Source organism: Ips typographus, linkage group LG4 (assembly GCF_016097725.1).
Source record: "Ips typographus isolate SLU linkage group LG4, UJ_Ityp_2.0, whole genome shotgun sequence".
Lineage (NCBI taxonomy): Eukaryota > Metazoa > Arthropoda > Insecta > Coleoptera > Curculionidae > Ips > Ips typographus.
In genome coordinates, this window is record NC_138425.1 from 11,937,478 (window position 1) to 11,965,354 (window position 27,877).

Consider the following 27,877-nt stretch of genomic DNA (forward strand, 5'->3'; position numbering starts at 1 on the left):
TTTGTCTTTTGGCGTATATTCTGTCAAAGGCGCTGCTGTCAACGTCACTAATGTCAATTTCAAATAGGATAGGATAGGCAAAAATGTCAGACAGAGTTGGTCCCTTGTGCAATTTTACTTTTTGGAGTATTTTTACAAGTTTTTCAAAAACACTGAACTGTTTGCTGAAGTCCGGTTAAAACCAAACAGTCTGATAATAACGGTACTTCAATTCAAAGGTGTTGTCTTATTTTAATTTTTGTTTTCGTTTTTATTTTGTCTGCTATTGATTTTTCGAGTTCTTCCTATTTTGGAAGTTTATATCAGTTTTATGGACTCCGAAGTATGAAATGCATAAAAGTAAGTCGCCCAGCATGGACAATTAACTACTAACCCCTATTTTGCTTGGTTCTATTAACAAATTATGACTCATGAATATCATTATCTGGTAGAGTATAGTATCCAGTAACATAACTTGGCTGCATGCTGATTAGTATCCATGTGTATGACCTTCAGTTAATAAACTTAATTGAGCCTTGTCGCCAATTCCTATTTTATAACTAACCACAGAACAGTTTGGTGTATACCAAGGAGGTAAGGACAAAAGGTGTGACCTTTTCAATTAGCATGCCCAAACTCCAAACCAACCCTTTAGTTAAGACAGATGTGAAAAAAAGACTACAAGCAACTGTAAGGGGTATCTTGAACATGAAAATGGTTGGTTAAAGGTGAACTTGCCTAAGTAGGTATAGGTTTTGTATGTGTAGGTGGTTTGGTTAATATTTGTACTGTTCACAGTTTCTTTAGTTGTTTTGTGGTTTCTTTGAATTTAAGTTTAATTTAACAGTTAAACCTTTTAACTGAACATGTGGTGTGGTCAGTTTGCTCTAAACAAGGAAGTCCATGTTACCTTGAGGAATAAATACATTAAGAAGATTTCTTTTTTTGGGTAGTCTGTAGCCACCTTTAAATGTTCATGTTTACTTAAAAATTTACCTTTAAATGAGACCCTGTAAATGTAACAATATTTTCATACAGTTGAAGCCTTTTTATGATGGGACATTTTAAAAACTGTGGCTGTCACACACCACCCCACTACCATAACAAGACTGGAAACATTTAACTCTTTGTGTAATCTTATTTGTGATTTTCCTAAATTATTTTCTTTAAATAATTGTAATGTCTTAGATTGTATCAATATTAGTGCCTCATAACCAAATTGCTTTGTCTACATATTTTGTCTTTTCATTGGGTCATAGTATTACTGTACTGATTGATTGATATGGGTTTTGTGTCTATTACTCATCCTTGATATTTTAAAAAGGTATTAATAGATAGAAGAAAATATTAATAAAGTAGAATGGCCATAAACAGAAAAACATATTAACAAAGTTGAGATTCAATATTTATGGTATTATTAAAAGTTCTATTCCATCAAATTTTAATTTTGTTTTAATTTCATGAAGGTTTAGTTGATTTTTCCACTATTTCAACTGGACTCCTTCTGTATATGTTGTTAGTAAGCACCCTATACAATCATTAAAGTCAAGGCATTTATTAATTTAAAAAAAATAAAAATTAATGAAGTTTAAATGGAATTTACAAAACAATTTCAATTATGACGTCAAAAATTTTCCTACCAATGTGATATATGAACTGTATTTATACACATTTGCAATAATTTATTATCTCCATAAGTCACTGTTATCATTATTAAGCTTAACAAAGCATTTCTTAAATTTACATTGAATGGTACCAAAAATTGTGAAAATTACAATTAAACTCAATTTACTTTATTATAGATATGTATAAATCTATTCTGATTGAAACTACCTGATGACCATCAATTGTTTACAAAACCAATTGGGTAATAGTGCAATCAGTTAAATAATGGGCTATTTAATTTTCTGCTGCCTGCTAATTACATTAACGGCAGGCTGACTATTATGTGTTTTGTCCTTGAAAGAAAGCAAGACAAAATAAACAGAATGGTACCCAAGACGTGACCTACCATGGGTATAACAGTTGAGTGCGAATTTACCAGCCTGATGGTACATTTTTAGTGATTACCGTTTTTGTTTCTGTATAATTGGTGTGTGTGTGTGTTAAGTTTTTTTCTTGTAAGTTTATAAATGTGGTAATTTGAAGAATTCATTTTGTAGCTTAGTGTTTTGTTGACCAGAATTGATGCATTGTTTACTGACAGGAAAATCATTCACTTGAGTTCATTTAACTCATTTTAATTAAAACTTCGATTCAAAGATGTAAAACATGTTTTTAATTTGCATCTCCTGGGGTAAATATTAACTTTAATAGAAAATGCAATGTAAAGGTGATAATTTGTAATCCCGATCGGTACAGATGTAGCTACGTGCTTTTTCTCACATAGGTGGTTTTGCATAAAAGTTGGAATAGAACTAACTTTACTATTGTTGCAAAGTAAATTGCATTTTCTTACATCAGGTTAGAACATCATGTAAATAATGCCTTTTGTTGCGTTTAAGTTATACAACAGTTAGAGAGTTGGAACATTGTAGTTAGTTACTTGAAATTCTGTCTTCAGTACTGAACTAAGTGAAGATGCTTTACGGTATTTTAAAAGACATATTAAGCATCATTTCATGATATTAGTGGAGTATGTAAGCGGAAATAGAGTCCCCATCACAAGATTTTATAAGTCGACGTTCGCACTTTATCTAACTAATCTATTGATTACAATTCTGACAAAATGTGGAGGGTATTATCATGAATTTTTGGCCTCTGAAGGTTGTTTAGGAGGAATCCCTTTAGAAGTACCGTATTTGATCTACACGCGTCTACTCGTTTAGTAGTGATGGTTATTTGTTTTTATACTACGTCATGAGGATGCTGTTGTGATTGTGTTTGAACTTGAGAGTTTTTATTATTTCCAGTAAGTTATTTTAGTAACATTGTCAACTTTGTTTCACTTCAGAAATGACTACTCTGAGCCTATATAAACATTTGTGTTTGATGACTGAAACTGGGAAAACACACATGCATTTGACTCAAGATGATTAAGCACTTTGATTAGTTTGAAAGTCTTAGTTAGGATGATAAAGCCTAGACAATAGTCGTATTGTGTGTTATGTTGGTAAATTTGTATCACTAGTAAGTAACAATAAAGCTTGGAAGAAGTTGTTTCTGCAAAAATTGCATTACAAAGTTCATTAAACTCATTATTATGTTGTTGTCAGAATATGAAAAGTAAGTCGTTTTTGAAACCAGACCTACATTTTGTATGCATCATACTTACTTTTTATACTTTATATCCATAAAATGCTTGTTCTTATTTGTTCTTGGATTTTTTCAGGTACAGTGATCTGTGTTAGAATCCAAGCTGGCAGCCCAGGGTACAAGTGGCGCCCAGTGCGCTGCTAATACACCCAGCTCAACCAACAAGGTTGATCAAGGAACGCTGACAGGTAAGTCTTGATTTTTAAAATCGTAAAAAAATGGAATTTTTAATACTGCAAATGTTGACATTGCACTCCGTTGGGTAACAGTTACAAGCCCCTTTTAAGACTTTTATGAGGAGGACCTATTTGCCTAACTAAAACTAATTCATATTCACTGTATGTCTAGTATTGAGATTTTGATTATCCAAGGTGACTAGAAGTGGGAGTAACTGATTTTGTGTCTAATTTTTGCAATTTTATGTATAATTCTCCATACGTGTGATCCGTCACATCATGTACGGAGAATCCAGAGCATTTGGCCTGCTTGCGTCACGCTTTTTTTATCTAATCTAGCTTACCATTAATTTTCCTGGCAAAATTTCATTTAGGTACATTATAATATGCTACTAAATATTAGCCTATGGACTTTATGTTACTGAATCTATTAACTAACAAGACTGATAAATTGACAGGTTTTAGGTTGAATACATTTATCATCTAATTAAGTAGCAAAAAAACAAATTTCAACGACATTCATTAAAAATTTCAATGAATTTTTTGACGTCACCATTAGTATTTCTTTTTATTATCGATCGACTAAGTTTATATTTCCCTATGCTATTTTAGGGAAATATATCGATCCGGACGTGACTTAAATGTTTTGTCCTTTGGGGTAGGGCTAACCTAGTTTTTCGCAATGTACCCATCACATCAGTCTTTCATAAACGTGACGGTATTAAAATGGTTTGCAGTTTTCCATACTATGCTCTACAAAGTGTTTATTGTGGGTATACGGACTAATTATACAAGTACGTACCACACTGTTTATGTAATTTTGTTATTTATTTGTATTGTCTACAGTTGACAGATGAGAACTGAAAATAAGCGAGTGCCGAAATAAATTGGTTGTAAAAAAATTTTGGTCAATCAATTATTAATAATAAATGAAGCAAGCAAATTGAATTACCAAAACATTTGATCTCGGTTTGATTCAATTTAATTCACTTAATTAACTTTGATTGAAGCTTAGTAACTCTCAGTGCTGTAGATTAAGGTTATTTAGCTTCACTTCTTCATGTACTCTGTTTCTGTCATTTAACAATTTTTTAAAACAGAATTTGGTTAGTAGAGTAAGAAATACTTTCTTACCATAATAACAACGACTTTTTCACAGGAATACTCTTGACATACTTACTATAGAGAAGTCTTTGTTCATGGACCCATTTTATAGATACTTTTTTCCACTCTTTTTGATTTAAATTAAATAACTGTACTGATATTCATACTGTTCAATATGACAACATGGTGAATGCGAAGCTTCGTTTATAACATTTGCGGGATTTGCTAACTAAAACCTTTTGGAATTTAAAACCCTAGTCTCCTTTTAAGTGTCTTTGTCATAATATACGAGGAGACGTTCAAGAACCTGAAAATCTAAATATACATTCCAGGAACAAATAAAACCGGGGACATTCTTTCGGGAGTCTGGTTTCATGTACACACAAACCATACCGGATGTTAAGGAGGCTGGAACGTTAAGCCTCTCAGTTAAATGCCCTATTAATTTCCACGGAAATATTAAGCTCTCCAATTCTAATCTAGTGTTTAGTTAGTCTATTACGCAGTCATCGTTTTAAATAGATTGGAATATGGTATAAAAATATACAGTTTTTTTTGCCGCTGATCTGCAATAAATATCACTGATCATCGAGGTCGCGACGTCTCATCGTATTTTGATTAGGGTTAATAACTTATCCCACTTTTTCTGGCTAATTACCAAATTTTTCCATGTTAATAGGTAGGCTAACATTGTTGCTCGTTATCTATATGCTTTTATTTCAATTATTCGCATAGTAATTTTGATTATCTCGAGTCGGAGCAAAACCTGTCGCTTGACTGGATATATGCATACGTAGACAACCATATTTTTGTAACGAAATTAGCCATATCTTTCCCCTTATACGATTTTAAACTACTTAAAATTCAAGTCGATCGTTAGCGAATTTAATTCGCGGCCTGTTTTATTTTAATTATCAGTTTATTTAGAAAGCGCGTAACTCATCGTATACAGTTAAAAAAAAGATCAGTAGTGCTTTTCAGGTTAGAACAATGAGTTGGTTCATGGCCAGGGTGTTGTGTAATAAGTGAGTGTTAGTCCGGAAGATTGTTTTGATTAAAGGGTGTCAACAAACCTAACCACTTTCTTTTGAACCAGTTTGAAGGTATTTTAAGTCCAGTCAGGGTTTTCGGTTCTTAGCTTGTGTGAATGATTACTCATTGAAGTCTTAATTTGCATAGAATATTTATTATACCCAGGCGAATGCGCCATTGTTAACAATTTCCTGGCTTACATAAGTTTGTTCAAGATTTTTAAACTTTCAAACTATAGTTAGCAAACTGTTGGTTCATGTGACTTGTAATTCTTGGTGGATGGGGCGTCAACACTGTAAAGTAACCTACGCCTACATATGTTCCGTCCTTAGAGGTCTTATGTGTTCCAATGTATATCAACGGATATTTGGCATTGGTCCAGAATAAATGTCCGACTTCACACTTTTCTATCTCGCAGTCAGTACCGTTTCGGCCGATTTATGTTTTTGTCGATAGTCGCGAAGAGATTTGCCTGGTCAATAGCTTTTTTAGGCACCAATCTTGATTTTTCAGTGTTTTTATAATATTTTGATTTTGTATTATTAAGTTTTGACTTGGTAAGATGCGATTAGTGATTATGGTTTTTATGCTTTAAACTACTTATTCAGTGTTCATTCACTTTGGGGTTTTGCTAGAAAATTGTGATTTTAGGATTTCTTAATGCGTTTAATAAGTTGCAACTTTGTTGAAACTAAGCAAAAAAGTTGGTTTTAAACTCTTATAAGGCACAGTTCTTCTTAAACTTTTAATTGTATGGGAAGATGAGACAACCAGTTTTTTCAGTTTCAATTTCTGTTCAACATGTTATATAACCAAGTCTCGGGTAATTGCGGTTTATCCGTATGTAAATTCTACATTTAAAAAAAATGCAACCCACACACAGTTCAACCTTCAAATCACAGTTTTAAGTACTTAACAAGCTAAAAATGTATAGGAAGAAATTTGAGTGTGTTGATAGATTGGTGAACGTTGTTATTTGATTACTTTTTCAGAAGTGTAAAGTAATAGTTATTTACGACTTAAGGGCGGAAAGACAAAGATTACGCCCGCCATTTCTGGTTTTGAGTTCTTTTACACACACACACATTTCACTGGTCAGAATTGGTTCAAAGGAAAATCGTATATTTCTTGGCTTTAACACTGATCAGATCAAGTTAATTTCAATGATCAGAGTGTATGTGGAGAAATTTTCTTCAAATGTTATAAGCATTTTAAACTGCTTTAAAAAATATACCAATTTCAAGTAATTGTCCAACCATCAAAATTCACTTTAGGTTTATTAATAAGTAAGAGTAAAATCCTTTAATGAAAGACTTTTTTGAGTGCGTCTTAACGTCAAGTGATGATTTAGTAAAATGACTGTTAGTGTTGAACCTGGTTTAGTGTACCATCAGTATGCAACGTCAGTTTACGGGCAGGCCTAGAGTAAGGGCGGGAAAGTCGGTTAATATCCGAGACTGGCAGAGACAAGGAGAAGTGCTCACAAACTGGAATAATGGTAATTTATTTGTTGTTTTTGGCTTTAAGTGTTTAGCATGTAATGTCCCACTTATTTGTAATATAGCTCCAAAGATGACCCTCTGCATGCATCCGACGTAATACCGGTTTATCTACTACCAGTTACTCACTTCTTTGATAATTGGAATGTGAAGAATTCAATTTATGACTCTCCAAGTTCATTGCTATCACATAAACAATTCGGTTGCCGTAATTGCTCCGATGTAGGAACTGTTACACTGGGTGCTCCCAGAGACTGAGGTGATTAATCACCGACCTACGTGCCTATTGACTAACTTACAGATGACCCTAAAAGCAACTTTTCTTCTGTATTAGACTGACATCGGTATTCGATTGCCTGTTCCTTCCACCTTGCCCGGTAAATGTTATGAGTTCCATTTCTTCGCGCTGAGTCTTGGTTGAACGTCAACCAAGTAAACAAACAGTGCTCGTTCACCTGTTGTTGCGCTAACGAAAGTGTATTATTGGATTTTGTTAGTGCCATAATTGTCTGGTAGGTGTTTTTATTGTAAATACGTTCACAGTTCATTTTGTTTTTGATGAAACCTTCACTGATTTGCACTATCATGATTTTGGCATTTACTTTGCTGGGAACGGCCACACTTTCAACTAAACCTTCATTTCTTTTAACTACCTGTGTTGGAATATATAAATTTGAATACATTTACCTACTTCAACTGGAAAGAAGTAATTTTATTTAGGTCTGTGACATCAATTGGTAACTGGTGCAAACTTTTTTATCTTCACGGTTAAATATTGATATTATCGGAAAACCTTAATTAACGTAGATAAATATTAATTTGCAGTCTATAATAGCACAATAATCTACTCTTGTTATAGTTGTTTCAAACTTGAAACGGTTGAACGACCGTTACAAAATCCAGTTATTTTTCAATGAAACTAACTTGGCATTATTGGATTATAATTTTCTATTGTAAAGTAGCCAAGTCGCCTTTGAATGGACAGTAACGTCCATACGTTTTTAGCGCACTTTACCGATTCGTAACGAGGAAACTGATTTCTTGGTTAATAGTCAAATTGCGGTTAAACCGCGGCAATTAAAAGTTAAGCATGATGTCAATCGTTAAATTTAATCTTCCACTCTCTGGTTAACTGCCAGTTTGCGTTTGGGTTCGCACCTGAGCCAATTTCTTATGTAAGTTTTTGTTTTACGTCCACACAAATTGTCACTTTGTTTATTGACACTAGAGTGATAACCCTAAGCTTTTTTTAGAGATTTGTCTTTACCTAGTGTTTGTAAGTCAAATGACATGATGTAAAATTGGAAATGTTTACTAGGGGCAAACATTAAAAATGTTGGCGTTTACAACGTATTTGATTAACGACTTTGGCAAATTTAACTCTGCTAAAATTGTATTTTAGTTTTTGTAAATGTTTTTGTTCAATAAAAAATACTTAATGCGGCTCCGGAACCTAAACCTTGAATGGAAACTAAATTTAGTGTGTTTTCAGTTTTAAGATAATTTTGGTTGTATGAGCAAAAAGATTAACACAGAGGCATCTGGAAAATGTGGTCAAGTAACGCTTGAATTGACTTTAGTACCTGTCTCTTTCTCTCCATAAACAAGTTTAGTATCAATCACGTTTTATAAATGGTAAAGTAAACATGACATACCTGTCACAAAAGCTTGTAGTAGTCACAGAAATAAATGGAGAAAGCACTAACCATAAACATGAAGTTTTTGATGATTGTATTCCGGAATGTGGTCAAAACGTGTGACTCTAAAGAAACTAAAAGTTGAAAGCTATAAATTACAATTTTAGATTGGAGTTAAGTTCTTTTAGCACTTTTATGTTAGTCTCTAGTTTTTTATGACTAAACTAGCTGTTTTCAAAGGAATTTGAGAACTACTGCTAATTATTGCAAAATATGGATTATTTACTATTGTTATTTAAACGTATCATATCAACTGCTTGATTAATTTTTTTTTACAGTGCATACGTGACCATCACTAGAAAGGCGATTTCACTGACCAAATCTATTTGATGTTTATGTAACTAATTTTAATTTAAAATATGTGTTTGGGAAATCCAATTAATCCGAACTGTCAGATCTGTTTTTTTTTCTATTAAGTAGCTTACACCAATACCACCAGAACCAGTTTTCCATGTACCTAGAATTGAACAGGTGGCGCTCGAATTTACCACATTTTACCATATAACAAAGCGACACTATATTCACCTTCGTTATGTGCTCGTGACCATACATTTTCTTATGTTTAATCCATTAGCGTTCTTTCGATTTATCTAATTATCGCCTTTACAAGTCTACCGGTAGCTAAATGGTTTCTTCGTTTTTAAATCAGATTTTGCCCGTATTCAGTGACTTGTGCCGGTGCTAATGACCGGATGAGGTTTTGAGGATGGGAATCCTTAGTAAATCGGTCAAGAACTAGATTTTATGTTAATGGACTATCAGTTGTGTTGGTGTTGAAATAATAAAGTGGCTTTTTTTGGTTGTTACCAAGATTAAATCATTTTTTTGTGCTAACCTAGTTATACACAGAGATCCTGACATTGGAATGAAAAGCGGACTCAAAAATGTAAAGCAAAATCTAATTTTAACCGTTTATTTTTCACTTTTGCTAATCATAGCTTCGGTAGCAGGAAGTTTTGCTTGTTACCACTTTATGTTACACCATTATTATTGTGTGGGTTTATTGAAGCTGCACTTTTCCCCTAAGATTGTGGGTGGTATGTAATGCTTGAGTTTTACCTGTAAAAATCATTTTTAACTCTAACAATGCTTTATTTAAGTATTTGTAACGTAATACGTGTGTTTTTGCTGATTTATTGCATTGTTTCGTAGATAACAAATATTACCTTGATAAGATTAATAAGTATAGATTTAGTAATTAGATTTTGCGTTCAGTGTTAATATTTTAATACTGCGAATATGTAGACAGAGGGCGGGGTAAGTCATTTTTCATTTCAACCATTACCTAAATATCAATTTTTGAGTAAGTGTCAATTGGGGTTTACTTGCATTTTGAGAAAATTGTGCTATGAAACATAACCTGTCACCAGTTCAATAATCATCATGATAATAAGCCGCCATTTCAAGTACCAAACAATAGAGAGAAATAGTATTAATAATGACACATATGGAAGATAAAGAAAGAGACAGATGAAATTCTTATTTTTAACAAGAAGAATCTTTCAGCTTGCTGCTTTGTCTTGACCAATCGCAATCCACGAACAGTGCTTGCGATATACGCAAATGCTGCACATGGGGACAGCACAGATGTATTTTTGACAGTTGGTCACATTGCTCCTTAATACCTGAAAATTTTTCATATTTGTATGTGTAAAGATAGTCGAATCCCACAACTCTCAGCAAAGCCGACTAAATCTTATTAACTTCTTATTGAAACACCACTTGTAAGTACATTAACTACACAGATATTCTAATATTCATCCTAATTAAATTAAGTACTTATAGAACATTTTTCTTGGTATTTACAAAAATCTTTATTCTTGACTTACTTTGTCCATTTTGAACTTAAAACACATTGGTTTAATAATTAGCCTAATTATTCAGAGTGGAACCTAATGAACGAAGTCAAGCAAAAAAGTCATTATGCTGCGGCTTTCAAAACTGATAATTCTCTAATTGTGATCCTCAATTTTCATGTGAAAGTCTCACGGTAGAAAAAAATGTGAGAAGAGAAACAGTAAGGTTTTTAGTGTAAAGTTAACAATAAGAGGATTAACGTAATTAGTAGTTTTGCATAGAACTACTTTTCTGATTTAAATATCGTGAAACTGCTTGGATTTGGATTCTATTCAGATCCAAAACTTCTTGGTAGAGCTGTTGTTATTTTTAAAACAGACTTTGAACTGATTTATTGTTAGGCCAAATGTATAATTGATTTTTTTATTTTTAGTCTTCCGCTTATTACTAGCCAACTGACCGTGGCACTAAACCATTCAAGATTTACATGACCAAATCATTGATAACGATGTTGCACATCTCTTTTCGTTCTAGACAATTATCATTACCTTACAATTGAAATAAAAATGTTATGAATACCAGTTCAAGTAATCTGCCTTATTACCGTAATCCGACAAATTGCAATAATAGAACTTCCATTCTTTTCAGATGAATAACGCATAAATTAATCTTGTTATAACTTTCTAAGGAGGGATATTAGGAAATTCATTGATTAAAATCGAACCGTGCATTGTTTTTAAAATGACGGTTCCGCCATAATTTTTTTACAGTTTCACCATTTTTTCCCAACATATCGGGTCGATTGTTTGTTTATTGTACTTATTTCTTTCATTGCGTGAACCACAAATTTCTATAAGACGCATTTTAATTGAAATTGTCTTGTTTCAGAGTTGTGCAGCGGCGAATCGCTCCCTGAAGTCGAGATAATCAGCCTCTTGGAGGAACAAATTCCTCGGTACAAGCTTAGGGCTGACACTCTAACCAAATTTGGAGGTAAGTTTAGTTTTTATGTTTTATAGTCTGCAAAGCAGTAATATTTCAAAACCCACTGATCAATTGAAATTAATGTTTTGAATGAACAAAACCACACCCCAAAAGTTGTTTGTTTATATTAAGAGCTCCGCTTGTTAAAAAAATTTTAATTATCATAATTAGGCAATTTGGTCTCTAATGGTTCGAGTTTGAAAAGTTAGTGAAATGTTCTTAATTTTGAAATTAATAATCACTACGCCTATTAATTACACACATAAATTCGTACATATGGTTTGTGACTCTCAAAAACTCATATTTAAAAAAGAAATGTAATCTAGTATCTTTAATAACATTCGTCGAATTTAGAACAAGTATTGAGGATTCAGGAAATGAAAACTAACCTAACCTAACCTAACCTGAACGCAGAAACTGAAAAAATGTTTGACCCAATACTCTTCAAGTATAGACATTGAATCAGTGATATGTGTTAAATTTTCTCATGTCACTTTGACGTTTTAGATTATTTTTGAATCGTATTTTGTTACTAACATTAGCTAAGTTTAGGGAAAAATTTCCCAAAAAAGAAACTACAAAGAGAAACATTTAGCCCACGAGTTCTGAATTGTTGTATATTTAGACCCCAGTTTTTATAATATGGACATCGTTAAACTCTTCTTTTGAACGTAATTGAAGATGTTTTTTTGCTGTTTTAGTTTGTGATTGGTCAAAAAAGCAGCTTTCAGCTTGCTGCTTTTTTTCACCAATCACAAACTTTACGTTTTAGGATCACGTGGCAAATTTAGCCAAATTTTTTCACATTTTAAAAATTTATAGTGATATGTTTAGATTAAATTATGTAGATTTACTAGTGAGATCGATCAAACTTAACGTTAATACTTTACTGATTTCGTTCACTATTCATTGGGTTCCGTTATTTTTAACCGAACCTGGTATCTCAACAAAACACTTTTTTTTTTGTCGTTCAGGCAAATAACTCACGTTCTTTCGCACGCATTCGAGCTTGACTATCACAGATATTTTCCGGCAGTCGGTCTGAATTAGTGCAATTTTCGATTCCTTCTGTGAATTAGACCAACAGGACTCTTTCAAACCATGAACGCAGTTCACAGCGGAATCCAGGACGTTATCGAGTCCTCGAACTTGCCGGAACAAGAACCGGAGGACCTAAAAAAAGATGTGGCCCTAGGAACGACCCAGCTGACCACGTTTAACACTCAAATCAGTACCATAAGCAACACGAGCGATGGGGCACTTTTTTGCGACATTTGCAATATCAGAGTGACCAGCGGAAAAATTCTCCAACGACACCTGGAAGGGAGAAAACACAAATCGAGAGCGGAACGACGTGGAAAAATCTTTCATTGTGACATTTGTGACGTGACCGCCAACAGCGAGATCCAGTTGAACATCCATTTGGCCAGTTCCAAGCACAGGGTACGTGTTGCAAGGGAGGAATACAAAGAATTCTTCGATATGTCCGCATATTCGAAAAGTATGTACGTGCTGTTTTTTGCAGTATTCTGTATTATCTTAAATCTTATCATTTTGGTTAAGGTCGCTATGTAATGTGGGACTGATTTTTTCAGACTTTTGTTCGATTAATGTAGGTAATGTTTAAGTTTCTTCGCCTTCACTTACTATTTTTATTTAATAGAAATAAGTAATAGCGGTAAATAACGTGTTTCTTAAGAGCTTGGTTGTAAAACAACAACCAAATCTTAAATGTTTATTGTACTTGTCCATGTTAATTTACTGTTTTCAAATGTTATAGTTTTAATGAGATTCAGTCTTGAGTTGTCGACTATTCAAGCTCCGGTTATTTTTACATTACCACAAGGTAAATGAAAATAAGTCGGTAATAGTTCTTTTACATGTGATGTCATGGAAACATTACAATATTAATTAGTCGTTTAATCAGGATTGTATTGTTAGTGTCAGTTCTAGTTGCGGCAAATACATTTATAACTATAAGTTTTTTTAAGTCTCCTTATATTTTCTTATTTATTGCTATAGGTATACAATTTATATTATACAATTAAAGTATTATTGTTATAATACTTTGGGTGATTTTCTTTGAAAAAATTAATGCGCATTAAAAAACCTTGCATAACGACAACTAGCACTTGATGATGACCTGATAATTTTTTTCTTACAATGGATCAAACTTACAGATAAACGATAATTAATCGCATTTCTACAGTTAAGATAACACACATAAATATACTCAAAAAATGTTATTAATGGCGAAGGTCAAATTGAATATTTTCAGCTTAAGTGAACTCTCCTCAAATTGAGGGTTCAGTAGTTAATCAGATAAATTTTGCCAACAAAATCGTTATGCGGAAACGCCATATGTATACGTGATTTTCAGCTTTGTTGCTATTTAATAAACAAATTATTACCTCTAAAGATAACATTATGTTGTGTGCCAAACAGATAAATACCGGTGAAAATATCTGGCTGATCTTAGTGTATTAGAATTAGCGGTGTGTTGCAGTTATTTGCTACCTTATAGTGTTTGGAAATGGTGAAGAAACGACGTTACTCCAAGTCTATGGAGAATTTGCTTAATACCTGGACAACTGGTACAGTTGGTAAACGTTATATTCATGTAAAAATCTTTCAAAATGTTTTGCTCTCTTTTTCCAACTCTCAAAAAAAGAGGTGATGGTTTTGGTTCTGTATGTTTACAATAATTTTGATCATCCTCCTTGTAGTTATTACGACATTTATTAACCAACATGAGGCTTAGAACATTTAGTAGCAATTAGAACTATGAACAAATTATAGTAACTAATGCACATTTTCAAAATGACTGACTAAATCTAAAACTGAATAAAGTTAAATTATCCATGACGTTGCGTGACGAATAACGTTAATAACCCTGTATACCGGTCGAATTGGAATTGACACTGTAAAACAGGATATTGAATGTTCCTTAAAAAAATAGACACCACTATTTTCAATACAGGGTAAGCTAATCAAGTTGTAGTAAATTAATATCAGCGTAAATCATCTGATTGTCCAGATCTTTGATATCTCTTCAACTCTAACACTCATTGACCGATTTGCAACGTATGGATTTGGTTTCCCGGGGTAATTACCTTGACAAAAACCTAAAAAAATAATTTTGTTGGCCTCGTGAACCGTGAAAATCTTCGTTTCCCTGCAATCGTACAGCGCCCATTGCCACAGCTTTTTAGCAATTTTGCGGTAGAGTATCGGACAAAATATTGTCAAGGTTTCCTATAATCTTGCAATTATAGTTGGGCAGGTAAAGCAGCAGTAATTTTAGTCTATGTTCATCGTTTACGTGGTTCCGTGCGTAATTGCACATGATGTTTGAACTACGATCCTCTGTACGGTTACGCGAATATGGAGAGATATTGTCGGATTTGGTCTTTTGTGGATTCAGTGTTTAGGTTTAATGGATAAAGTTCTAGGTATTGCTTTAAAACTGTCCGGGCAAAACATACATAATATCCATCAATGTATCCTTTAACTAATCCTTCCTAATGATTAAGATAAAGATTATAAATAAGTCGTGTTGTTATCGTTTAAGGTTTTTCCTGTGACTACATTTTTTTTTTCTTCCAGGATACGAGAACCAGGATTGGTTTATACCTTCTCCAGCACTTCAGGTTGACGAGGCTGATCTTAAACTATCACCGGACCAAATCCGGGAGACTTTAAACTATTTTCGTATGTATTGCCGTATTTTGTTGTATATTTCAACCTAACATCTTGTTTAAAACAGTTCTATGTAGTGACCGCGTGAGCCAAATGACAAAAACCTACGATGACATAGAAGCAGTAACCAGGCTTCTAGAAGAGGTATTTATCTAGAATTCTTATTAAGGTCTTCAATTTAATGCCTCCATGATGACTACAGAAAGAAAAGGATTTGGAATTGACCGCAAGAATCGGAAAAGAACTGTTACAGCACAATAATAAGTTAGAAAACACGGTCGCATCCTTGGAAACAGATTTGAAAGCCGCTTACGAAAAAATTACCCAACTTAGCCATGAAGTCCACAAGAAGACCGAACTTATCCAAATCCTCACCAACGACATGGACGAATCCATATTGGACACGGGCTCATCGGGCCGCATTAATCTCGATCTTATGCAAAAACGAATCGGTGAGTTTGAATCTATTAATACCGATTGTGCAGTTTGCATTAACTAGATCACTCAAAGATTACGCATACGCCTATTTTAAGTTTTGGGTTCCATCGAGGTGCACTTAACCGAATACTTGAGTGTGCCAATGTTTATGCCATTGAGGTTAAATTCCGTGTTTTCTAAACGTGGACTGTCTCGGATTGTGATAATTCTTCCTTTAACATTTACTACCATAGAGTTTAACGCATTTTTATAATTATTGTAGTTTAATAAAGTGTTGAAAAGTGGATAGAGAAAGTTTAATCAGGGTAAAGGTCATTAATTTAATCCCACTCTCGATCTAGTTACTCAACTTCTAGCCAGTCAGCTTAAACGCATTTTATTTCGTAATCTGTATTTTTCAGTTCACCACTTCTCTCACCCTCATTACACCTACACTATTAACAAACACTGCCCTCAGGTGGTTTCTAGCCTTAACTACGGTTAAAACCTTAAAATGGAATGCTTATCAGTTCGATTGTTTACACTGCATGCACCAATTACCATCGAATCTCAAATTGAACGCAGGTTACCAGTTGAAACCGCTTATCTCCTGCGGTCTTAGTTTTAAACCAAATTTAACATGTAAAGTTGCTAGTATTTTTCCGGCGGTTGCGTAACACGCAGCTATTATTACTTTTTACTGCAAAGTAGTTTGAAGTTTGAGTGATCTAGACCGCTAGGCGATTTTTAATGCAGTTTAATGACCTGGATCGTTTTGGTTTTGTTTCGCAGCATCTCTTCGGGATGAAAACATAGTTTTGAAGTCGGAGTATTGCCGACTTGCCTCCACGGCCGACGACATCGAAGCTCAAGAACAAAGACTGCTCAAAGATTTAACCGGACAATTAAGTACGTAATTTTTTATTATGTCACGTGTTTGAAGTTATAAAACCAAATTTGGAGTGAGTGAGAGATATTATATATTTAGAATTAATTAAATCCAGTGTGGAATGTTGAGCTGCAATCAGTTGTTTAACCCAAAATTTAAAGAGTTATTGCACAAGCTTTATGTATGAGTTGAATATTCTTTAATAGTTGTCATGATTATTACCATCCTGAAGATGAGATTTACTCAAATCTCCCTCACCTCCTAGTTGCATGATAATATCATCATAACTGGAATCAGATTCACCCTGACCATTCATTCTAATGATCTAGTAAATAAAGAAAATTTAAATAAATAAGCTTGAATAAAAATTCTATAATAGGGATGCCAAGTTATTTTTAAGGTAAATAACTAAACCTATCTAACTTACTTTCTACCTAAAAATCCTGCTTCTAAATATATCATTGAAACTACAAATGTCTTTAATACAAATAATTACAAACTACTTACAACTAATACTCTTCGTCAAAGAGTCCAAATTGTCCAAAATAAACCGTCAGTTGACCAATCTTCTTCTTTTCCGTTGAGGTGGATTTTTAACTGCAAAGGCTGTATCTCGGTAACAGCCGGGAGGCCTCCTCGATTATCGATTTAACCACTTCTGGAATAGGTTCTCTATCACAATCTGCTCCATGTCATAACGTGGACTAGACGGTAAAATTGCTGGTAGCATTCCGTATTACACTCAGTAACTTCCGTTCCGGAAGGAAACAGCTTTCTAAGATCCCCTGATCTTCAATAGTCTGATTTTTGCTCGAATTTTTTTTAGAAAACTGACTTTTCAGCTCTCATTAAAAGTCTCTCTTGACCGTCAACAACCAATAACAAAAAAAACCTTTTTTCCCACCTTCTACCTCCACGTACCACCTTTTTCACCTCCTTTGAAGTTCATCAAGTAATACTGTTAATTTTCTTAATAACTACATACAATCCTACTAAAACTAACTATAATGGTAAACACTTGACATCCCTACAAAAATATACCTTTTCTATAAATTAAATAAATAAATTTTCTTTATTTTCTTGAAAAAAAAATCCTTATTTTCAAGACATAGTCAACAAGTGGTACTTTTGGATCCTATTTTTGGTTAGTGTAGGTATTGCTTTAATTTACCCATTTTTCAATTGTTTTTCTTGTATTTGATGAAAAAGGAGGTAATATTTCATGCAATTCCTTCAGGATGTTGAAAAATTACTTGTTTGCTACATTACACAGATTTTTAAGATAAATAATGGTCATCTTTCGCTGTTGGCCACCTTATACATGTTGTACAGTGACATAAGCAGTACCTAACACGTTTTAATTTTCGTCCAGCTTGCGCCAATTCCAGTATGGGATATCTGGAAGATGAACTGGACCGTGTCAAGGAAGAAAACCGCGTACAACACGAACAAATCCTGGCGTTACAAGCCCAACTTCAAGACACTGAAGACAAATTGCGCAAGGTTAGTCTTTACATCCAATTTATCAACCTTGTATTTCTTCTAACCCCACATGTCATGCAGCTTCTTCTGGAAAATGAAGAAGCCAACGGTTTACTGCAAATCACCAAAGAGAACCAAGGCAGTTTGGCTGTCGAACTGTCCGAATTCAAGGCGCGTTACTACGAGGTGCAAGCCCTTCTTCAAGATGCTCAGGAACAGATTAGGAAGCTGAGAAAGAAACAAATGCCAGGGGCTAGAATCAGCATGTTTTCCGCGCTCGGAGCTACTGGTGCCGGTCAGTTTGACAGTTTACAGAACGAGCTCGAAATGTCTATGCATTCAGAGTTTAGTATCGACTCAGGGATTTCAAACACCAGTGACGTCATGTAAGTTTTGCACCACTTTTCTGGGTTATTTTGTTTATAATTCGGTTTGTACAGACCGCAGTATAAAAGGGTGTTTGATACGGTACGGTGCGCTTCACAAAACTCTCTCAGTAGCGCCGAAAGTTTGGGGAGTTTACACTCGTCCATGGGTGGTTACGTTAGCAGTAGTAGCGTCCCTGGTGGAGCGGGACCGAGGATGAGTATTATGTCTCAAGGCAGTGGTAGCGGCTATAATAGGTTAGTCATCATTTTGTTCTGCTACATAGTGCTTCATTTTTAAACTGTTTCAGGTACAGAAGACCGTCTTCCTCGATTTACAGTAGTAGTTCGCTGGGATATCCCAGTTTGGATTCTACGGGTCAATCGGACAGTGAGTCTTCCATGCCTACTACAGATTCTGAAGATGGCTATCCGTAAGTAGTTTTTTTCATAACATTTAAGATGAGTGAACAGTCTTTGATTTAATTCTAGTGGAGGTCCACGCAAGGGAGTACCTGGAGTCCCGGGAGCGACTGAATTAGAAGCCGCCCTCCAAAGACTAACTCCAGGCGCGGTATTAGCCAGAAGAGCCAATCTTCAAGCCGGTCCAGCGTACGGCGGCTACGAAGGGGACAATTTCTTGCCTTTCGGCTGTCGAACTCCGGACAGTTTGATGTCCACCGGATCCGGCAACTATTACAATAACAGTTGGAGGTTGCCGGAAAAGTTACAAATAGTTAAACCTATGGAAGGGTCGCAGACTTTGCATCATTGGTCTCAGTTAGCTCAACCTACTTTCGGTGGATTGTTGGAGGAAAGACCCGGCGTTAAGATCAAGTGAGTGTTTGTTTTTTACAGTATTACATTGTGTTAATTAGCTCTATATTCCGTTACATTCTGCTACTGAGCTATTCCGATAACCGACTGTTAGTCAAAATTTGTCTCTTGTGATCCTCCTATTTTACGTTTCTGCGGTCATTGTTCAACGGTTCACTTGTGGACAAACAACGTTTCAACTGCTACGTAGCTGTCTGATACGCCAAACCCTCTAATACTGGCTTCAAATAAATCACAAACACGGTTCTGACATTCGATGTCACATTTGAAAGTAAAATCATGTTGTTCGATTTCGATTTGTTATTTTGTAACATTGACAACGCAGCCCATTTTCACCTTGAAAACGTGCAACTGAAGTTATAATAATCAGGCTGTACGTCATTGTATTGTGCTGCCATGTCACAATTTTTGGGTTGTCATACACATTCTGGCATTACCTGTATGTAATACAAAGTTGGAAGCAGATGTACTTTCAGTATTTCTTTGGTTTTCAACTAGATTTAATTTTCTAGGGGTGGTAAAGAGTTGGAAGAAATGGGTCTGGAATCTTACGGTCTAAGTGACCTGGAAGAAGACGAGGAATACTCCAATCCAGGCAAACTGTTCGACTCATCGGTGCACACTTTCACGTACACAACCAGCACCGTTATGCACCCAGACGACGGCACATTCGTGACTCCAAGCAATCGAGGAAGTCGTATCACTTCGGTTTGCAGCAGCATTCAAAACTCTCCGCCCCAAACTCCTGTTGGTATGAGCAGACGAAATTCCTGCAGCACGTTCTCGACTACATTGGGATTGGCTAAAATGCTTAACGAGCGAGGTAATAAAACTACACCGTCTTATAAAACAATTTCCAAAACGTTTTTCTTTTAATTTCAGGCATTAAAGCTGTGACACCGTCAGCCCTTAACACTCCCAGTGGTGCCAATAGTTTTACGCCAACGGCAACACCGCACAACAGTCCGGACGGCAGTCCGATGAGCACAAGACCAGGTTCTCCTGAGCCGTACGAAGCGTTCAGTTTGCCTCAGCTGTTGCTCAGTTCCGTGCCTCAGTTCCTTAGAGATACAGTGGGCGGGGGCGCCAGCAAAAAGACTACTTTCACGAAGACCAAGCGCCGATCCACCCGCCAGGAAAAACAGGAGGTAACTGAATGTTTTCCTTTGCTTCAACTTACAATATTTGAGTCTATGTTTGAAGTGTAGTGTTTCTGTGAGATTTGTTTTAATTAGTTTTTGCTTTATTATACGAATCTCACTTTTGTTTTATGAATTGCTCAATTAGTTTTAAACAAAGTGACGAAAACTACTGATTTTTTTGTTAGGTTTTAGGGTTGTTAAAAGGTGCAATAATAGTATTAAGTATTAGGGGTTGGGACCATTTTTCTTACAGTTAGGCTTAAGTAGATTTGTTTTTAAGTCAAAATCAAACTTAGTTATCTCGAAAATTGCGGTAATGAGTACCAATAAAATTTAAATTATTCAAAGCAAATGTTTTATTTATACGAAAATAGCAACCACTTAACACGACCTCTCATAATAAAAATAATTTAATAAATTCTAAAGGTCGACAGCGTTCAATACAGGCAAAACAATTATTGAACTTTGAGCCACCGCGCGTTTTTTTTTTGTGAACCAGGTTTGCCAACTTTATTATTTGTACAAAATGGCGGTAAAAACATTTGTGTTTTGTTTCAGAGTCTGGTGGGAAAAATCGAGAAAATCGGCATCAGCAACTTAATGACCGGTCCGGGGGCTTTGTCGATTTCGGGAGGAATGTACGCCAGACCGGCTCTTTCTAGTCCAATGACACAATTGACCTGTCTACTTCCTAGTCATAGTAATGAGGATTTGACTACCACTGTTGGTACAAAGAGAGCGCCGCCAGTAGATACAAGCCCAGGTAAGTCAGGCCAAATTTTTTTGATTTTTCTTCAAAGTCACAATTTAGAAGAATAACTATAGTCTGTTTACGATCTTTTTGGATCTATTCTACACATGGAATTTTGCCTCCTGTATATACATATATGACAATGATTTTTCTTTAAGGTTATATAGTTGGAATTTTACCTTTTGAGAATGACGTCATCTTTTTACATCTTTGTTTCTCGCATATCAAACATGTGAAATAAACAATTTTAGCAAAAAAGGCACGTTATTAATTTTGTCATCTTGTCAAATTAAAAACGTTGACATTTACTGTCACTTTGATATAAACAAATATCAAAGGTATAAAAATGATGCGCTACAATGAGCAAACCCAAATGCTAATTCTAAATGTGCTGCTTTTTTTGGAGTACGAAAAGAAACAGTTTCCAGATGTCATCCCAATTGATTATTCCAATGTGTATGATAGAGCCATCACAGGCTTCAAAAGTGAGTACTGCTACCCTATGCCGAATGATAAAGGCTGGAATTCCAGCTGACGACTCCTATTTCACCAACATTTCTAAGAAAATGTCGGTCAGTAAAACCAAAATAACCGCTTTTATGAAAAACAAAGAAGTTGGTAATGTTGGTATGCCAAATTACTATTTTCGCTTTATTGTGCAAAGCACAATAACACAGCACAAAATCGATGAACATTAATAATATATTATGTTATTAGTAGTAGAAGAGATCTTTAAGTGAGCGCAAGCAGACCTATTCACTGAATGAATGATGATTAAACTGAAACTCTCATGATCATGTGATTTTCAAGGCACTTGATCATCAGTCACTTCTGAACGCACTAATTTTTCAAAGCATTTGTAGGTTAAGACTTGTGATCTAATTCCAGACATGCGTGTTTTTTCACCTGCTTGACGTCATTCTCAAAGGGTAAAAACTTGACTATATGATAATTTATCTTTCAATTTCTAAGCCGCGTTGCCAACTAATAATAGAAGTTTGCGTTTTAAGGGTGAATTAAGGGTCTTATTCTGTTCTTCTATGCTTATTCTGTTAGCTTAGTTATTTTAAGCTATCTTAACGTTCAGTGCAATGTTGCCATCTCTTAAACGATATAATTTTTCCAAAAGCGTTTTAAAAAAGTTGCCAAATTTCACTAAAAATCTCCTTAAATGTCCACTTAAAATGCTATTGTTACCTCTACTGTACATGGATTTGCTGATCTCAAAACAAACAGAATTTTATCCTTGAGTTTTTAAAATATTTTTAGAATAAGTCAGAACCAGCAAAATTCACCTCATAAACCTGCAAAACTTACTTAAAATGATTTAGAACTGTATTGCTTTTGAGCATGTTTTTATTACTTTTATAGTTTCATAGAGAGGTATTTGACAGTTTGCAGTATTTTGATATACGGAACTAGCTCCATATCACAGTAAAAAATCCTGCTCATGGAGCTCTAAAAAATTTGTAATGTCAATTTTATCAAATTGTACTTTTTTCTAGTAATTTTCAATATCTCGGTGGGGGGTTATTTTTTAACTACTTTTTGATATTAAGTATCTCGCTAAAATGAAGAGCTAGAGAGGCAAGTTTTGGCTCGTTTTGTGTTTTTTTTTATCTTATTTCTAATGGCGGTTTAGCGAAATTGATAGGACTTCAAATACAAAAGTTACAACCTTTCAAAAATACAAAAAATGACATTTTTGGGCAAAAGTGCAATTTTGTCAAATTTTTGTTTTGTCCCAGAAAGGTTCCAATGCACAGCAAAGGGTACTTTTAATCCAAATTTTATTTCGAACTAATAATCATATCAAAACATTAACTAAACTCTAACATTGCTTAATAATTTAAGTGTTACAACTAATAGTTTTGTTGGCACCTTGAATCTCCGGTTCAATAAACTCGCTCGAGTCAATTTGCATTAAAGATGCCAAATCGTCATGCTCATCTTTTCTTACTTCGTCTATTGTTTGATTTTCATCTCCTCCACTGTCCTCAACATTCTCTTTATTACCAGTATCTTCAACGGATTTGTCACAACGTTCCTCAGGCTCATTATCTTCTTCATTTTGTGTGTTTTTGTTTGACTTTATTATTTCAATCTTCGATAATGGTGGGATTTCTTCGCAATTGGACATAAAAGGTTGCAAATTGGACGTTTTTAAGCCACCTGGGTTGTTAATTCTAGTCATAGTGATGTTCTTTCCGATGATTTTGCTGCTGATCGGCAACACTTTGATTCCCCCTTTGGAGCTGAGCTTGTGGTTTAGCATCTGGAGTTGAGATAAGGGAATTATGCGTTTTCCTCCTTTAGTGCTGATAAAATTTTTGTTTAGATTGGAAACTTGCAAGCCTGACGTGAAACTGTTGGGAACGATCTTGAATTTCTCTAAATTCAACTTGGTGACTTTGGTTACTGGCACTGAAATAGTCTTGTGCATCATGTTGTCCGAATTTGATACCAACATCATCTTTTGGTGGTTTTTGTTGATAAACTTTTTGGATTGAAGTCTTTCCAATCTTTCTGGACAGTCTCCAAGCATGGACTCTTGCCGGGCAAACTTATTTCTGATCTGTTGTGGCTCAACAACCTCCAGCTCTCCTTCAGGTTGATCATCAATGTCGTCCTCCAATTTCGCGTCTATAGGTGCACTGACCCTTCTAGCTTCGCTAAAACCCAAATTTTCACTCAAAATAGGGTGTAAAGTCTGCGGAGAAATCCGTTGCAGTAAGGGCAACATTCTGCGACCCTCATGGCACCAATCTTCAAAATTGACACTGGGTCCGTTAAGTTGGTAGGCGATGGTGTTGAGCTTTTCATCGTTAACAGCTCTTCTCACCTCGCTTTTGTGTCGTTCTACGTTAATACCCAACAATCTGCCGACATCCCTTAGGACGCGCCGTTTTTCGGAAGTGAGGGGCCCTTGCGCTCTAAGGGCAGATACGAGAAGCGAATAGGCCTCCAGCTCGATTTGTCTGAGACATCTAAGGCTGTCTTCTTTGCTCATGTACAATAATACAGGCCACATTTTCATCGGAGAGTTTTTTTGTGTATAACTTTTGATTAGGTGTCACGGTTTTAATGACGTTGACAGGTGGTCGATTGTCGGACAGGGTTTTTTGTTTGGTTGTCTAGGGAATTTGCTTTGAGGGTTTAGCCGACTCTGTATATCATCCAGTGGGTTCTGGTGCGATTTAGGTGCCACCGTATTTTTAATTCTTTTTTGATGAAATCAGTCAGAAGGCGAACTCTCTAACGAATAGCAAGGAAATTTCTTTGCTATCATAGAAAACCCTTCTCTATCGTAATATATGGTACTCTCTACGTTTCAATTGGCGAAGATCGGCACTCAACGTAGCTATTCGGGTTGTGTAAAATAGAAAGACCAAATGAGGTCTTGCTATGATTTTATCTCTCTTGCGGCTATGAAATTTTGTATTTGTCAATCTTTCTTTTCCGTCGTCTTCTAAAATTCAAATGTTTTGTTTTTTAACCTTTATGCCCGTCAGTGTCAACATTGTGTCAATAAGGTTGTGTTGGGGACCAATTGATTGTGTTTGCACCCCCCTTTCTTTGTTTTTGAGTTTTTAGTTAAAGTGTTAATGCATCTATTAGTTATTGTTTTTGAGGTGTAAGCTGTTCATGATGGAATGGTTGAGTTATGGCTATATGGGTTCCATCAACACATCCTAAAGTTCCATCCTACTTTCTTCACAAAATGCATAAAAATTGGTAGCATGTTTACAAGGAACTGAGAAATATTAATGGTCTTACAAGAAAATAAGAAACTGAAGAGACAGAACTACAATAAATAAAACCAACAACAAAAATGGCAACAAAACAGATTATTTTAGAATGTAAACTTTGAAATATATGATTAATTACTGAAAAAGAAAGTAAAAAACGTAGAATTATTCAAATTATTGTCATTGATACTTGTCATTAACCCTGAATACGACGAATCAAGTAAAAGCCCTAGATTTATTACTAGAAATTAGTCAATGTTTTTAGGACCGATAAGTTCCCGTTTTCTGTTGACGGTGTCGGCCGAATGTGATAGAAAACAGCTTAGAGAGTACCAACAGTTAATAGAAAGAAATTTTCTTTCTTGTCTATTTCTATGCGTTTTCTATTTCCTACATCGTTACGGAGTTCGCCTTCAGATTGTTTACTTAACTTACTTTTACCAAAATAAGGGTGGATGAATCACTTTCGCGCAGGAAAAACTCATATTTTCACGTTATTTGCTTTCTTATGGCATTCTCCATACTAAACATAAATGACTTGTTTTTGATCGGTACCAGCACCACCAGCGTGATTGTTGAGCATTTTGTTTGGTGCCTAACAACCCTAGCAACGTGGTCAAACAGAACTGCTTTTCTGTTCAAAATTAGTAAAGTTATCCTAAAAATTGATTTTTAATTTCATAAAATGGAAGTTTCCATATTTTTTTCTTTCTTTGAGATCTTAATAATTAGTAGTGCATATCGGCCACTATGGTTAGCACTAGGTTAGCCACGCATCTTTTTGAATACATTTAGAAAAAATAAATATTGTCGCTTGTATTAATCGGTACACTAAGGTTAGCATTGTCAACAGTAATTATAGATAGTAAAGTGCCACTTTGCATGTAAAAACTAAAAATACTTATCGAAAAGTAGTAGTCCATATGCACACAGTGGAGTAGTGAGTGTAAGTGAAATCAAAACTCAGAGTCGATCTCCACAAATATTTATTAAAAAGGTTGTTAATTGCCTAACATGTTTCGGGTGTATTCAGACACCCATCTTCAGAGGCTTAACTAGATCACTAGTCTGCTGACTGTCATTCTAAAAGGGGGGACAGTTGAACCCAAATGTACCAAGGTGGTTTTTTATTCTGCACGGGGGAAAAAAACCTTGATCAAAAACCCAGTTCTGGTACAGAGGTGACAGGTTGCTCCGTTTTTTATTCTCGAAGGGGAAAAAAACTTAATCAAAACCCAGTGTTGATGTCAAAAAGTGAAGTTACTAGCTACGTTTTTTATTCTTTAAGGGGGAAAAAACTTAATCAAAACTGTCACCTCTGTACCAGAACTGGGTTTTTGATCAAGGTTTTTTTCCCCCGTGCAGAATAAAAAACCACCTTGGTACATTTGGGTTCAACTGTCCCCCCTTTTAGAATGACAGTCAGCAGACTAGTGATCTAGTTAAGCCTCTGAAGATGGGTGTCTGAATACACCCGAAACATGTTAGGCAATTAACAACCTTTTTAATAAATATTTGTGGAGATCGACTCTGAGTTTTGATTTCACTTAAAAATACTTATTTAATTTACTAATTTTTAAGCTATTTAACGATTAAACCCTTTATGTTAAACGTTTTATATCGTTTTCTTGAACCTTATTTGGTTTGGCAAAGTTGCACATTTCCACTAGTAAGGGGGAGGAATTTTTCCTAACCTAACCTGACCACTTTCAAAGCGTTTTTTTTACGATTCTTTTCCAAAAAACAGCTTCATCCATTCTTTTTTGGGTAGAACTAAGTTAAATAAACAATCTGACATCAGTTTCATAAAAAAAAACAAAAATACGGTGGCTCCTATATCGCACCAGACCCTTTTAGATTAGTAAAAATTAAAATCCGTTAAATCTCTATTTCAGTGGCAAAACCAAAATCAGAACTTGGTGTACCAGCAAAACCGGGCAGCGGCGCCCTAAACCGAAGACTGGAGCAGTTAAACGCGCGCAAACAACGTCGACAAGCGGGTTCAGGACAAACCAGACCAGACTTGGGGACCGTGTCCTCCAGGAAAACACCAGAACGGGAGCCTGAAGAACAGGCGCACCCAACCACCACATTAGGCACGCTTAGCAGTCTGTTATTCGGACGAAAAGGCGGTTTTTGGTAGACTGTTTCAGGTTTAGTAGTTAACAGAACACTTTCTAGTTGCCATGTCGTTTTTGAAGTATGTTAAGTGTAAAGTTGGCCTCAACATCACACGTATTGTGATATTTGTTTAGTGGTTAGGACTCGGAAGTTTGTGATATGGAAAAGGAGTTGGGTAACCCAAAGTCTTAGAACACAACACAACAGCTTTTTCTTCTAAATTTATTAAAGCGCTTCTTGCCCTTCTATTTTTTAAGAATAAAAGGGTGTATAGAAAGCTGTTGCATATTTAACGCTCACTAAAACGCGCAAGTTTAGGCAAAACATGTCATTATAGCTCAAGTAATTTTTGATATTAAGACAATGTGATTTGTTAACTCTTTTTGTTAAATATTTTAGGTAAAACAATTAAGAGTCTCCTGAACGTGAATCTTTTTTTAGCTGTTTTTGCATTCTAGAAAGGAAACCCCAAGTGGTTGGTCTTAATTTTGTTGTTGGTGCTGTTAGATTAAAGTGTATATACAAGCTTGTTTGTACATACAGTGAGAAGCCAAACGTTGGTATTTATTTAAATTCAATACTATTAGAGTGTAGATTTCAAGTTAAATACTTAGTCGAGTTAAGAACGAATCTGTATAATAGTTAAAATGTATTTTAAAAAAAAGTATTTCAAGCTGGATACAGTCACGTACAAGTTCAAAGGTTTGTGTTTACCGGCGTAAGCCTTTGGATTTGATTAATTTATTAAATGATCCTAATGTTGTTGTAGCGTAAACTATATTATAGAATCCAATAAGTATCGATTTAGCCATGTACACTATTTTATTATTTAAAGGATTTGTTGCCTTCTGTTAAATAAAGAAAACAAAAAGTGACTAAAAAGTTCCTTTCCACTATCCTGA

The 27,877-nt window shown here is 35.0% G+C and overlaps 2 protein-coding genes across 9 annotated transcripts; both read left to right on the top strand.

The window, feature by feature from the left end:
- Nucleotides 1-3,382: 3,382 nt before the first annotated feature.
- On the top strand, nt 3,383-27,857 carry milt (trafficking kinesin-binding protein milt). Of its 8 annotated transcripts, none has more exons than XM_081978913.1 (16): nt 5,599-5,617; nt 6,821-7,044; nt 11,428-11,532; nt 15,130-15,234; nt 15,290-15,366; nt 15,425-15,674; nt 16,432-16,548; nt 17,901-18,031; nt 18,092-18,396; nt 18,451-18,633; nt 18,687-18,809; nt 18,868-19,212; nt 19,725-20,035; nt 20,095-20,360; nt 20,913-21,117; nt 26,750-27,857. In XM_081978913.1, exons 2-16 carry the CDS (start codon nt 6,942-6,944, stop codon nt 26,995-26,997), a joined length of 2,874 nt encoding a protein of 957 aa, XP_081835039.1. In that variant the 5' UTR covers nt 5,599-5,617; nt 6,821-6,941; the 3' UTR covers nt 26,998-27,857. The 8 variants fall into 8 exon arrangements, with proteins under 8 accessions (XP_081835046.1, XP_081835039.1, XP_081835040.1 ...); XM_081978914.1 differs by lacking the exon at nt 5,599-5,617 and adding an exon at nt 5,969-6,103; XM_081978920.1 differs by lacking the exons at nt 5,599-5,617; nt 6,821-7,044 and adding an exon at nt 3,383-3,422.
- On the top strand, nt 12,503-13,589 carry LOC145728580 (uncharacterized). Its single transcript, XM_081978926.1, has one exon. It carries the CDS (start codon nt 12,625-12,627, stop codon nt 13,096-13,098), a length of 474 nt encoding a protein of 157 aa, XP_081835052.1. The 5' UTR covers nt 12,503-12,624; the 3' UTR covers nt 13,099-13,589.
- Nucleotides 27,858-27,877: the final 20 nt, after the last annotated feature.

Coding starts and splice junctions, on each gene's coding strand:
- milt (XM_081978913.1), top strand. CDS start 6,942: ATGCAACGTCAGTTTACGGGCAGGCCTAGAGTAAGGGCGGGAAAGTCG. Junction 11,533..15,129: donor CACTCTAACCAAATTTGGAG/GTAAGTTTAGTT, acceptor TTTTTCTTCCAG/GATACGAGAACCAGGATTGG. Junction 18,397..18,450: donor TCAAACACCAGTGACGTCAT/GTAAGTTTTGCA, acceptor CGGTTTGTACAG/ACCGCAGTATAAAAGGGTGT.
- LOC145728580 (XM_081978926.1), top strand. CDS start 12,625: ATGAACGCAGTTCACAGCGGAATCCAGGACGTTATCGAGTCCTCGAAC.